The following is a 13,308-nucleotide window of genomic DNA, read 5'->3' as shown; positions in this document are numbered from 1 at the left end:
AGGGCAGCTGGAAGCCCCAGACTACCATTGAGGACTGTGTGTGACCCAGAGCTCTCCTGGGGCTGCCGCTTTAGTCATGCAGAGGAAGTGACAGTGAGCATCCTGGGGAAGACCATAGTGGATGTAGGGACAAACAGTCTAAGTTCAAATTCAGTCTCAGACACTCTGGCCTCCAATTCTGGCTCAGAGGCACCATCTTTGACTGGGCTTGTTCCACTGCTGCTGCCACTGATTGTTCAGAGGATGCTTGAAGCTTCCACCGCAGAAGCAGCCGCAAGCTGAATGCACTCCCGCCTCCGCGTGCTGCCCTGTGTACATACCTTGGTCACAGCCCTTGTCACATGGTGTCATGTACTTGGACAGCGGCTTTCCATTGTCTTTCTGCCCTGCACACTGTAAGGTCACAGTTCTTGGCAGACACAGTGTCTTCACTAAGGCCTGCTTGGTTGAGGGACCGACCCTTTTTTCTTTAAGTCTCAGTGTCCTCTTTGGCACATCCACATCACAGACACCAGACAGTATCTGCTGAGCCAAATTCCTCAGTTATCTGACCCATAAACTCCTACTCATCCCACAGAGCCCTACTCATGTCACTTCCTCTGTGAAGACTCCCAGAATTTCCCGCTGTCTCTCCAGTGCTCCCCAGCTCTCTCTCGCTTTTACTGCGGTGTTACTAATAAGATGCCCAGCCAACATTCACCGAGTGCTCATTATGCGTCAGGCCAAGTGTTCAGTGTTTATCATCTCATGGAATCCTCACTGCAGATCTGCAAGGTCTGTACCACCATCACCCTTTTGCAGATGAGGATGGGGAGCTGGGATCTCGACCAGCAGGACTCCCAAGTCCGCATGGCCATGACTGCACTATCCTGTCCAGGCCTGTTTGCCCAGGAGACGCAGAGCCTCCAGCCAGGGGCTGTGCCAGTTTCACCTTGGTGCCCAGGCCCAGCTGGGCACTCTGGAGGCCTCCTCATCTCTGCTCTGGGATTCGAGAGGCAGAGCCTGTGCTGGGCTGAGAAGGTGGCCGGCAAGCAGGGGAGATGAGGAAGCTGGTGCGTCTGCAGAACGGAGGAGAGGGGAGAAGAGGGGGGCGGCTACTGACCTTGCGGTGCTGCTCGTAGTTGCGGATGAAGTCGCGGAGCTGCTCCTCGCGGCTCTCCAGCGTCGCGTACAGCTGCTGCATCTGGCTCACCAGGTCTGTCTTCTCACCCTTTAAGCGCTTTCGATCGGCTTTCATGGCTGGGGGACAGAAGAATGAGTTAGTTCCGAGACCCTGGCTGTCTCCTCCATCTGCCCGGAATGCTGAGAAGAGGCATCATTGCTGTCCCTTCTTAGCAGAGGAGAAAATAGGTTCAGAAAGATGAAGTGTTTCTCCCAAGCTCCTATGTCACTTCGTGGCATTCCTGGGATTCGAACCCAGGCCCACCTATGTCTACAGTCCCTATTCTCACCTCTCAGATTTATGGATCCAACCAGGGAGCAAGTCCTTGTTTAAACGTCTCTCCTAGCCCTCAGCTGGCTGGGTCCCCAATGTTGAAGGGCTGAGGCTGGTGAGCTCCTGACCCCTTGCTGAAATGTACCCCAGGGCCACTCTGAGCCCAGCCTGCTAGTCCTCATCCACCCCATTTACTCCACAGGAGAAGCATTTGATTAAAAGAATGCAGCAGGATACAACCCCAAAAGTATGGGCAACAGAAGAAAAAACGGATAAAGTGAACTTCATCAAAATTGGAAACTTTTGTGCTTCAAAGGACACCATCAAGAAAGTGAAAAGACAACCCACGGAATGGGAGAAAATATTTGCAAATCCTGTATCTGATGAGGGACTTATATCTACAAGTATAAATTACTCTTACAACTCAATAATAAAAACTCAAAGAACCCAGGTAAAAAATGGACAAAGGATCTGAATAGACATTTCTCCAAGAAATGGCCAAGCAGCACAGGGAAGGTGCTCGATCATTAGCCACCAGGGAGATGCAAATTGAAACCACAGTGAGATGCCACTTCATGCTCACTGGAATGGCTAAAGTAGGAAAGACAGACGATCGCAAGTGTTGACAAGGATGTGGAGAAACTGAAACCCTCTCCCCCTGCTGGTGGGAATGTACGATGGTCCAGCTGCTTTGCAAAACAGTCTGGCAGTTCCTCAAAAGATGGGACATAAAGTCATCCTATGACCCAGCAATTCTACTCCTAGGCCAAGGAATGAAAATATATGTCCACACAAGCACTGTCTATAAATATTTAGAGCACCATGATTCATAATAGCCAGAAATATAGAAACAACCCAGATGTCTATCAGTGGATGAATGAATAAACAAAATGAGATACATCCATACAATGGAATGTTATTTAATAATAAAAAGAAGTACTGGCACCTGCTGCGACATAGGTGAACCTGGAAAACATTATGCTGAGTGAAGGAAGGCTTCGCATTATAGAATTCCATTTTACATGAAATGTCCACAACAGGGAGATGCATAGAGACAGAAGGCAGATTAGCGGTTGCCTCGGGCTGGGGGTGAGGGCGGACAGGAGATGTAGGAAGGTAGGTGAAGGGCACGAGGTTTCTTAATGTCCTAACATTGGTGTGGTGAAGAACACACAACCCTGTGACTACACTAAAACCACTGAATGGTCCACTTTAAATGGGTGAGTTGTATGGGATATAAATTATATCTCAATAACGCTGTTAAAAAACACTCAGTGTCACACACCCTGAGCAGCCTCCTGTGAGGCAGCGTGACTTCTGCTCCCTCCAGACTCTCCTTGCCCCAGAACTGGCTCTCTGGTGAATGGAGCAGACTCAGGGCAGGCTCTGACTGCAGGGTAAGCTCCCTGCCTCCCCCCAGAGCCCCCAGAGTGCCGTCCTTTCCCTGGAGAGAGCATCAAGGAGGGGTGTCTGAGGCTAAGCACTTCCTGCAGGCTCCTTACGCCTGGGCTCTGGAAGCTTCCAGCCCGAAAAGGCCCAGAGTGGTTAAGTCATTTGCCTAAAGTCACACAGCCATGTCTGAACCCAAAGCCCATATACTTGACCCTACGTTATGCTGCCTCCACAGTGAAGTCCCCCAGACCCTTATGGCTGGCTGAGGGCAGTGATATGGGAGTGGCAGTGGCTGTGCCACCCCATCCTGTCCTGGACGTCCAATCCTGCAAACTCAGCCTGTGCATACGGAGGAGTTGGGGATGCCAGGCATGGCCTATGGACCAAGGACCCCGAGCTCCTGGCCCAGTGCCTAGCATGAGTTGATGTCCTTCTGGCCCTCCTGTGGGTCGGACAGGGAGGGGGGCAGATCAGCTGGGGCCATGTCATCTTGTGCAAAGAGCCACGGGGAAGAGACTCCTGCAGTGAAGACTGCAGGTCTTGGGCGGCTCTTTAAATTCCAGCTTTGAGCTTCCCGACCCCACAGCTGGACATGTCCTCTTCACGGCCAGCTTGGCTGAGCAGCAGCTTAGGTCACCAGGGCTGGAATTCCATGCCTGCTGGGCTGGAACCTTCAAGGGTGGGGACAGCAGAGCCCACAGAGAGGACTCTTCTGTTTCACTCCTGCCAGGCAAGGGGTGGGCCCCGCAGGCTCCAGGGGGTCGGGGGAGAAGGACATAGCTGAGTCAGTCATGTGCCCTGCCCCCTAACATAGTGTGGTCACATTACCAGTGAGCTTCACTTTAAGAAAACCTGACATCTAAAGGTATAACCCGGTCAGAAGGCATGTTACAGGAGAGCCCGGGCCCAGCTGTCACTGGAGATTGGAAATTTCCACCTGCACACTCTCACTGGATTCTGGTTGCACTCCTAAGAGGAGGTGGGTGGGTGGGTATTTTATCATCCCATCTTACAGAGGAGGAAACTAAGGCCACACAGCCAGTCAGTGGCAGAGCTGGGGCTGAACTCGTTCCTGACTCTTGGTCTCAGGCTGGCTTCAGACTGGTGGGCGTGAGAACAGCAGGGAAACACTGCTGAGCTTGAGAGGTGACCCAAGGGGGTCACCTCTTGGGGGGCTGCTGACCCAGGCAACCACTGTGGCTTCCTGGGGAGCTTTGGATGACAGGTCTTCCTGCCCCAATGGAGAGAAGCTGCCACGAAACAGGTCGCATGGACTCTCCTGGGGGTTTACCCTCTGCCCTTTGGCTGGCAAGGAGAGTAACGGCTCTGCCCTTTGGTTGGAAATTAACCAAAGGTGGTTAATAATCATGGTGGTGCAGGAGGCTATGCCTCTGCCATCTGACACAGGGCTCCCTGAGAGCAAGGGCTGGACCTGTACCTTCAGATTACTACCTTCTTGCTAAAAGGAGAGCCAGAGCACCCCCTCCCCAACTGCTGAATGAAGCACCTACTGAGTGCCAGGCTCCATGCTTGCTGATGTGAGAATAGGGACAGGCCCAACATAGTCCCTACCTTGGGGTGGCTGACAGTCTGATGGACAAGACAGACCCCCACTCATATGGTTGATACATCCATCCATCTACCCTCCTCCTTACCAAGATGGCTCCAATTTTGTTTGGGGGTGGGGGTGGGGAGCAATGTGTCCAGCTAAAACACTCAGCTTCCCAAGCTCCCTTGCAGCTAGAAGTGGCATTATCACAGTCCTGGCTTCTGCAATGTAAACTGACTTCCACTGAGAAACTCTCCGTTTTCTTTATAAGTCCTCTTGTGAGCACATGGATGGAAGATACAAGCTAAGAACAGGGAGTAGAAAGAAAAAAAGGGGCCAGGGTTCCTTGTAACAGGAGAAAGACAAATCTCAATGTTTGTGGGGTTTCCTGTTACGTGCAGCCCAATGCACTCTTCACTGATACATCGGGGCAGGCTGGGAGAAGTGCCAACCCCCACCTCAAAGCCTCCTCTCCCTAGTTCCTTCTTACTTGTGCTCCTTGAGGATCCTTGCTCTGCCCAGCTCAGGGCTGGACCTGGCCAGGCTAAGGACCGAGAAACCACAAAAGCTGGGTCTTTGGGAATGAATGCCAAATACAGATCAACTAAAAAGACGATGAGGCGCCTTTGGAACCCTTGTGAACACAAGAGGCCGACATCCAGTCTGTACACAGCTTTCAGAAGCACACACATCCACTGCCGAGAGCTCGGTGCCCTTGACCATCCGTTCTTGGGCATGGCCTATCGATTGGGACATGTGAAACCCACTCAAGGAAACACAGAGGGGCAGGTCCTAGAGCTGCTGGGACTCCTGCACCAGCTCGAGGTGGGAGAGCGGGTGTGTGCGCTCCCAGTGGAGCCTGAACTTTCCCAAGCACCCGCTGCATTGCCCCTATTGGAGGTGCTGGTATAACTCTAAGCAAAAGGAGGTCAACACAATAGACCCCCAGGAAGCAATTTAAAATCTATACTACGAAAACGACACAATCGAACCCTCTCTCTCTCACAGCTGTGCTTTTGTCCTGCCTTCCAAACCTCATTCTCTTGTTCCCCAAAGGCTCCTACTGCAAAACGAGCTGCCGGCCTCGAGGCCTGGCTGTGTCTCTCTGGGACATGCCTCCTGACTCAGCCTACAGTTCCCCAGTGCTCTGTTCACCTCCCAGTCACCCGCTGACCCCAGGCAGGTCCCATTCCAGCAGCCAGGCCACCAGAACCACTGCCATGGTGACAGGTGATCTGGCGGGCCCTGCAGAATCACAGAATTGAGGCCAGCCCGGCTCCTGGGAATGTGGGGACTCCGAGGGAGGGAAGGAGGGTGTGTGGGGAGGGGCTTAGTTTTCTGACTCAGAGGAGGCCAGATGCACGTGTGAGATGAAGGTGTGACCAGGGGCCCAGCTGTGGCCCTGCAATGATGGCACTTCTCTGGGACGCCACTGTTCTCAAGCTTCCGGGTGGCTTTCCCATGGCAGACCTCTTCCTCCTGCCCTGGCTTGGGATGCTCCAGTCCCTAACCCAGCTGTGGGGTGCAGTGGAGCAGTGTTGACCCCACATTTAACTCCTGCAAGTGCAACTCTTGGTGGGCGTGGACTAGAGAGAGAGAAAAGGGCTCCAAAGTTACTGCTTTGCTCCCCTGGAGCAAAGCAGATCCTCACCTCCAATGCCCAGGAGAACAGAGGCCACAGCCAGCATGCACATAGCAGGACAGTTCTTGGCTTCTGAGCTGCTGGGGGCTGTGGGCCTGGAAAGGAAGGGACTTCAAAGGGTGATGTTGAGCATGAAGGGTTTTCTCCTTACCTACTACATGCATGAGAGCCACCCCTGGGACTGAGGGAACCGCTCTCATCTTTCCCATCTCTGAGCCTCAGTTTCCCCTCAGGATCCCAGCATAAGGAGGGTGCTCAACTCTGAACTTCCTTTTAGCTTCTGAGACCCCAGGAGACTTCACCATTGTCATTCACTGCCCCCGTGAAGGTGCCAGGACATCAGCAGAGTCCCCCCCAAACACATCCGTGGCCTTGACCAATGCCACACAATGGGGCAGGATGGGCACCAGTCTGGGTTCAAAGATCTGATGTCCCACCTGGCTCCGAGGCCCTGACCTTAACCTTCCTGAGCCTGTTTCCCAGATGTTAAATGCCATGTAGTGACCCGTGGGTAGTGTCAGGCACTGTTCCAAGTGCCTTACAGGTTTTTGTGACTTAATCTCATGACCACCTTATACAGTCATTCCACACTGTCGATGAGGAAGTGGGCACCCAGGGAGAGTCAGGAAGTTGGCTGAGTAGCGAGAGACAGAGCCCACCTGGCCCAGCATGCATCCGCCTAACCCTGCTGCCTCTTAAATCGCCAACCCCAAGCAACCCCCACAGCCCAGCTGGTGACCACACACTGTCCTCATCTGCTCGTAAGGACCTTGTATTGTGGGTGAGGCTGGACTTGTTTGATGAAGGAAGGAACTGAGGCCCAAGGGGTTAACTTACTCACAGGAACCCACACAGCTGCAATAGTGGAGTCTGGACTTAAATCTGGGATGTCTACCCTTGAATCCCTCCCACTCCTCCCTTCCTTAACCCTACTGCGACAGTGCACGGTTGTAAACAGCAGAGCTGCTGCATCAGTCCACAACACCAGCGACGAGCCAGGCACTCCCAATGGATACTCTTGCTGCGAGATGCTGGTTCTGTGGCTGCAGTACCTTCCCAGGATGGCTTTCCAGGGTTTCCATGAAAGGCAGTTTGACATTCTTGCATGCACTCCATCACTGCCCCGTGGCTGCTGGGAGGAGGGGGTGTGTGTGTACGTCTCTGCGTGTGCCTACATGCGTGTGTACACACAAGTCAACAGCTCTTAAGGAACCCTCCCCCAGCCACTCCCTCTTTGCTTGCAGGATCCTCAGCTTGCCCAAGACAAAGTCTCATTCCACACAGTCAGGTTTCCTATTATTCTCAGAAGAGTGTGGGCCTGGTCCTGGATGTTCCAAGGCCAGGAGCCCTTGTAAAAATTCCGGCTCGGCTGGACCCTTGATGAACGTGGGCTCAGAGGTGGGGAGGAAGGTGGTGGGCAGAATTAATGGACATCAGCCCGTGTATGCCAATCCCAGGAGCTGCCAGCAGGGGGCCTCCTCTCTCTTTTCCATTCAACATTCCTGACTAGGTGAACCTCGGGATCTACAGATTCTGGGAAATGAGGGGAGGGCAGGTGGAAGCCAGAAGAACCTGGCAAACCAATCAGTGGGGCTCGAGCCTCTAGATAAACACCCACCAAAATGTGAGGCTCTCAGGGTTCTTCCAGATCAACCTCCCTTTACAGATGGGGAAACTGAGGCCCAGAGAGGGAAAGAGAATGTCCACTGTCACACAGCAAGTCAGCTCAGGTCTCCCAACTTTTAGGCCAACACAGCTGGGTTAGAAGCCCTGGCTTAGGAATCTGCCTAAATTTAATTAAGCCTCAGTTTCCTCATCTGTAAAATGGTGACTCTGCCCCTAAGGATAGCCTGTCTAGCCCTGAGTGAACTGTGGGGTGCAGATCTTGAGCACCTTGGGAGAAGAGAAACTCAGAAAGGCAAAGCTTCAGAGACAGGAGGTTGCAGTCCAGCCCCACCCTTGCCGCTTGTGGGCTGGAGGGCCCAAGACACCACACGCAGCTTCTCTGAGCCTCCCTTTCCTCAGCTGTTAGGCTGCAAGCGATCACCCGCATGGAGCCTGGCTGCATATAGCAGGTGCTCATTGAGAGTAAGCTGCTCTTCCTGTCTTCCAACTTCCCATGGCTTCCAGGCTTGAGGAGGACCCAGAAAATCTAGGCAGTCTTGACTGATAGGCTGGTTTCTGTGAAAAGAGCCCCAGGCAGGGAGTAGGCACAACCTAGCAATAGGTTAAAGGCTCGCAGATTTATGGTCCTGGGACTGGGGTACAGCAGTTTCTTTTGGTCCTTCCTGGGGCAAGGTGAGTTCAGAAGAGGTGAGAGTTTAACCGACTTTGTAAAGGTTTATCAGGCTCTTGCCCATCAAGTGGTGCTCAGGTTGGAAAGAAAAACTGACCCAAGGACTTGGACAAGGGGCAGCCACCAGTGGCAGCTGAGGAAGCTGGACCCCTGAGCCATAGCTGGCCAGAGACGGGGACCTGGCCACCAAAATGTGAGGCTCTCAGGCTTCTTCCAGCTCAACCTCCCTTGGTCTGCCTTGGGCAGCTCTGCTCCTTAAAAGAATAACTGAGAGGTGAAGAGAGCTGACCAACTCACGCGGTCAGTGAGTGGCAGAGCGGACGTTTGACCCCAGTACTTTGACGTTCAGGCCCATGATCTTTCTAGATGCTCCACAGATCCTCTCTCCAAGTGCACCCTAGAATGTTATTCAGTATGACTTTCCAAACTCCCTTGAGCCTGGAAAGAAAAATATCTCGGATATGTTCTTATTTTTCAGTCCTGTGGCCATGGCAGACATGACTAATCAACCAGGCTCTCTAGGAACCTGGGCTGATTAGTGATGTCTGCCATGGCACGAGGATGGGGGTGGAGATGCTAATAGTGACTGCTCAGGTTGACACGCTTGAGGACTACTCGGTGACCCTCATCTGGGTCAGTGCTCTGCTAATTACCGTCACACTCCATGGAAGCAAGGCCTACTCTATTCAACCAAAACAGTTGAGCAATTCTCTCAACTGGTGAAAATCAGTCCATTCACACGGATGAGAAGGCGGCACATAAACTCCAGCCAGCATGTTTGACGGTGAGAGCAGACTTCATGTCCCTTAACTGGGTCAAAGGTATATGAAGGATGACTAGGCTCACTTACATTTTTTATGTCCACCCCAACTAGCAATATAAGCTATTTATATTATTACAAGACCTGGCCTGTCTCATTCACTACTGTGTCCCTAGCAACCAGAACAGTGCTTGGCACTCGTATAAGTGCTCAGGAAATAGGGACCAACTGACTTGCAAATGAATGACCGGATGAGGTGGACAGGCTGGGGGACAGCAGGAATCTGAGCCATGGGCGCAGAGAACATTTTGCTTTTCTTTGCCTGTCTCTCCTGCTCTTCCTGGGAGGGACAGGCCACACTAATTTCCCTTGTGCCTCCTGACAGGACCCCGAGCATCAGCCTTGGTGCTCTTGGAGCTGGACACAGCTTGGCTGAAGTTCTTCCCAAACTGCCTTGGGCCCTGGGAACCGTGTCCACGTCCACTTCACGTTGTTCCTGCCACATCCCAGGAAGGACCTAAGAAGACTCAAGAGGACCAAACCTTCTGATGACCGAGGGCACCAGTAGAATTTTATGGTGCTCAGGGCTGGGGACAGACCCCAGACACTGTGCTTCCAACATAGGTGAGACCCGGGGTCCAGGAGTGCAGGGACCTGGTTCTCCCGTGGGGCTCCCCTGCCATCAGCCTGGCCACTGCTGTGTCCTCCCTTTGATTGGAAACCGAGGCCCCCTTCATTACTAGAACTGCCTCAGATGTCTGAGTCCCCTGCACGTGGCACGTGCCCTTCCCTGGATTTTCCCCTGCATCCTACAAACAGGCAAGTGTCTCTCTCATCTTCAACAGGAAACCTTCCTCTGACCCATCTCCCTCTCCAGCTCGCATTCCATTCCTCTTCTCTTTTTTTTGGAGCAAAAATGCTCCAAAGAACTGTCTACCTCCCCCCTCCCTCTCTATGGAACCCACCCTGACTTCTCCACCCTTGGTTTTCTCAAGGTCACTGGCCACTTCTGTGTCTGAGCCTGTGATGTCCACCTGATGTGCTCTGTCTGCGGCGGGTGACGCCTTCTGCACTCGGCCTCCAGAGCCCATGCTCCAGGCTTCTTCTCGTCTCTCTGCTGCTCCGTTTTGGTCTCCATTTCTGGGCTCTGCCCCCTTCTGACCTCTAAGCGCTGGAGGCCTCTTTCTTGGACTGCTGCTTCTCCATCATTTCCTTGATGGGCTTGGGCAGCCCGGTAGCTTTAAATTGACCATATGCTGAGGCCTCCCAGCTGGCTGGCTCCAGCCTGACCTCGCTCTTGAACTCCAGACTCAGAGCTAAGAGCATCCACATGTCTGCTTGAGCGTCTACCAGCATCTCAAGCCATTCACGTCCAAGGGTGAGTCCCCGACCAGTCCCACAGCCCCCAACCAGTCCTCCAGCCCCCAACAACCTGCTCCTTTCAGTCCCCCAACCTGATTTACAGGGGCCTCAGCTCTGGCATCTTCCTTGAGCCCCCTCTCATGCCCCAGACCCAATTCCTCTGCAAGCCACGCTGGCGCTACCTTTAACATGGGACCAGAATCTGGCCACTTCTTGCCACTCCTTAGTCACCAACCTGGTCACTCACCCGGGCCCATGTCACCCCCATCCCATATCTGGATCACACAGTAGCCTCCTGACTGGTCTGTGTCAATCCAGCAGTGGGTGGAGTGGCCCCCTTAAAATGTAAGTTCACATCATGTCACTTCTCTGCGTCTCTCCCATGGCGCCCTCTCACTCAAGTGTGAGCACAAAGTTCTTTCAATGGTCCACAAAGGTCCTTGGGATGTCATCGCCCCCTGCCCCCCACCTCCTCTTCCTCCGCCCACATCCCGCTGTCCCTGCAGACACACTCCTTTCTGAAGATCTTTGCACCTGCCCTTGCCTCTGCCTGGAATGCCCTCCTTCCTGCCCCACCTACCCACACCCACTCCCTTCCTCCCCTTTATCCACACGTTGCTTTTCCAGCACAGTCCTCCCTGGACACCTTTCCCTGTTTTCTTCTTTCTCCTTTGAACTGGCTACCACCTAACACTACATATCCCGTGTTTATTGTGGGAAATGGTCAGGAAATGGTCATTTAAGCACCTCTTCCTCTCCCTTCAGGGCTCCCCTGTCTTCTCTCCACCTCGGAATTCCAGGCAGCTTCTTCCTGCATCTAAGCCCATGGCTCATGCCACTGTTTGCTGCATGAGTGTCCCACCTTTCCACTGCCCAGCTCCACAGGAATCTGTACCAGCACCCTGGAAACCAGACCAATAGCTCTGGACCTACCAGCCTCCCAGACTAGCCTAGAAGACTCTTGAAGCAGGGCCTGGGCCTCATCTGACACTATTTCCAGGAGCTGGCATTCGGCACAGCCTACAGTAAGTAAAGGAAACAGTGAATAGATGACTTGGGGGCTTTAGTGGGGTGCAGAAGGCTCTGTGCTCACGATTTCCAAATATCTCAAGCTGCTCCTCTCCCTGATCCTCCAGCTTAGAGACTCAGGACCACCAGACCCAGGGTGGAGCATGTGACTGTCCACGGGGCCTGCCAGGAACTGTCAGTAAGAGAAGTGAGTGGGTGGGGACCTAGAAGGCCCAGCCCACCTACAGGGGCAGCTGTTGCATGAATGAACGGTGCCCAGCAACGCCACACCTTCCGACGTTTCAAGAGAATTCCAAACTCCAGATTATTATTTTTAATGTCTTAAATGTTCTTGATTTTTCAATGCTGGCAATTAATCATGAAGTCCAACCATGTCTGGGGCCTCTATTGGGTACTGGACTGCTGATCTGAGCAGGTGTCCGTGGTCAGCAGAGGGCAGATTTGGGCCCATCCATGGCTGAGGGACCAGGTTCTGTAGACAGAGACCTGGGTTTGAAGCCTGGCTCAACCATTCACTAGCTGTGTGACTTTGGGTAAGTTCTTCAACCTCTTTCACGTGTAAAATGAGAATAATAGTTTCTTCTCATTCTACTGCTGTGAGCATTAAAAAAAAAGCAAAAGTTCTTTACTGCATCCGCCTACGATGGCTTGGCTGTGGTTAACCGTCACATCAAAGTGACTGTAAGAGCCAGAGCTGTCTCAGAGGGGACTGGGCAGAGTCTTGAGAAAGAACAGGCACCCTGTCAGAGGGCAGTAAGAATAAAAGGCTGCAAGACCACTTGCTGGAACGCTGACCTGGAGCCCGGGCAGGGGGGTGATGGGAGGGAGGGGATGCAGGGCCATTCCTGGCCACCTGCAGGGCCCCTGCCTCAGGTGCGGATGCCCAGGGGCCAGGACTCCCAGTGGGAAAAGAATACCTGGGAAGGGCAAGGCCAGTCCCTCAGAAGGTGTTAGAAACCTGCAGACAGAGTATAATAAGAAGTTCTGGAGGGAGCCAGGGGGGCCCTTGCATGCTGTTTGTGGTGCTACCTGACTGTGGGACACACTGTGGCTGCCACCCAACCCCTCAGGTATGCCCTGGAAGAGCTGAGAGCTCACCTGGAAGCCAGAAGGGCAGCGGGCCAGGGAGCCAGGCCTCCACTTCCCAGTCCTCCCCAAGGGAGCGAGGCGCTGCCCGCACACCCGCAGGAGGGAAACGGGGGGCGGGCGAGGAGCGGGTGGTGTTTGTTTTCCAGCTTGTAAAGGGGAGTCCAGGAAAAGTCCTCCTTCCTCAAAATCGCCACTAAAAATAGTGGCAGGGGATGGGCCGGAACACTGATATTCCCGAGACTGGGGGGAGGCGGCAGAGGGTGGAGATTTCTGGAAATGCAGCATCAGCCACAGGCCCCAAGCCCCACACAATGAGGACTATTTTTAAAGGCTAATATTGGTGAATGAGGTCATTCTCAGGCCAGATGATGGAGCTGGCTCAGTCCTGAGAGAGGAGCAAGAGGAGGTATGTGACAGGGAACAGTAGACAGGGAGGCCACCAGGAGTCCACCAGGAGTCAGCCTGCTGTGTGGCCTTGGAACTCACACACCCTCTCTGGGCTTTGGCATCATACTGTCAGGACTGTCAAGACTCAAGAAGCTGCCCTGGGTGCCCCGTGATTGGGGACTGGTCTCACCACCCCTGTTCTGCAACAGACACCCAGCAGGGCTGTTCAAGGTTAGATGCAGGCAGCGGCCAGAGAGCTACGGTCAGTCTCTTCCCCAGCAAGTTCAGGAGAGGAGCCAGGCTGTGAGAGCACAGATCAAGAGTGCAGACCCTGGAGCCAGACTATCTGGGTTCAATCCCAACTCTG

General features: G+C 53.5%; 1 protein-coding gene across 1 annotated transcript in view; it reads right to left on the bottom strand.

Moving 5' to 3' along the window:
* Positions 1 to 13,308, bottom strand: part of KAZN (kazrin, periplakin interacting protein) — an 88,300-nt gene that overhangs the window by 23,467 nt on the left and 51,525 nt on the right. The window contains exon 2 of the mRNA XM_008583846.1: positions 1,103 to 1,239. Within this exon, the coding sequence (XP_008582068.1) occupies positions 1,103 to 1,239 (137 nt within the window). The remainder of the gene's footprint in view (positions 1 to 1,102; positions 1,240 to 13,308) is intronic.

Source organism: Galeopterus variegatus, unplaced genomic scaffold (genome assembly GCF_000696425.1).
Source record: "Galeopterus variegatus unplaced genomic scaffold, G_variegatus-3.0.2 Scaffold3062, whole genome shotgun sequence".
Lineage (NCBI taxonomy): Eukaryota > Metazoa > Chordata > Mammalia > Dermoptera > Cynocephalidae > Galeopterus > Galeopterus variegatus.
Note: the sequence above shows the minus strand (reverse complement) of the source record. Positions and strands in the feature narration are given on the sequence as shown.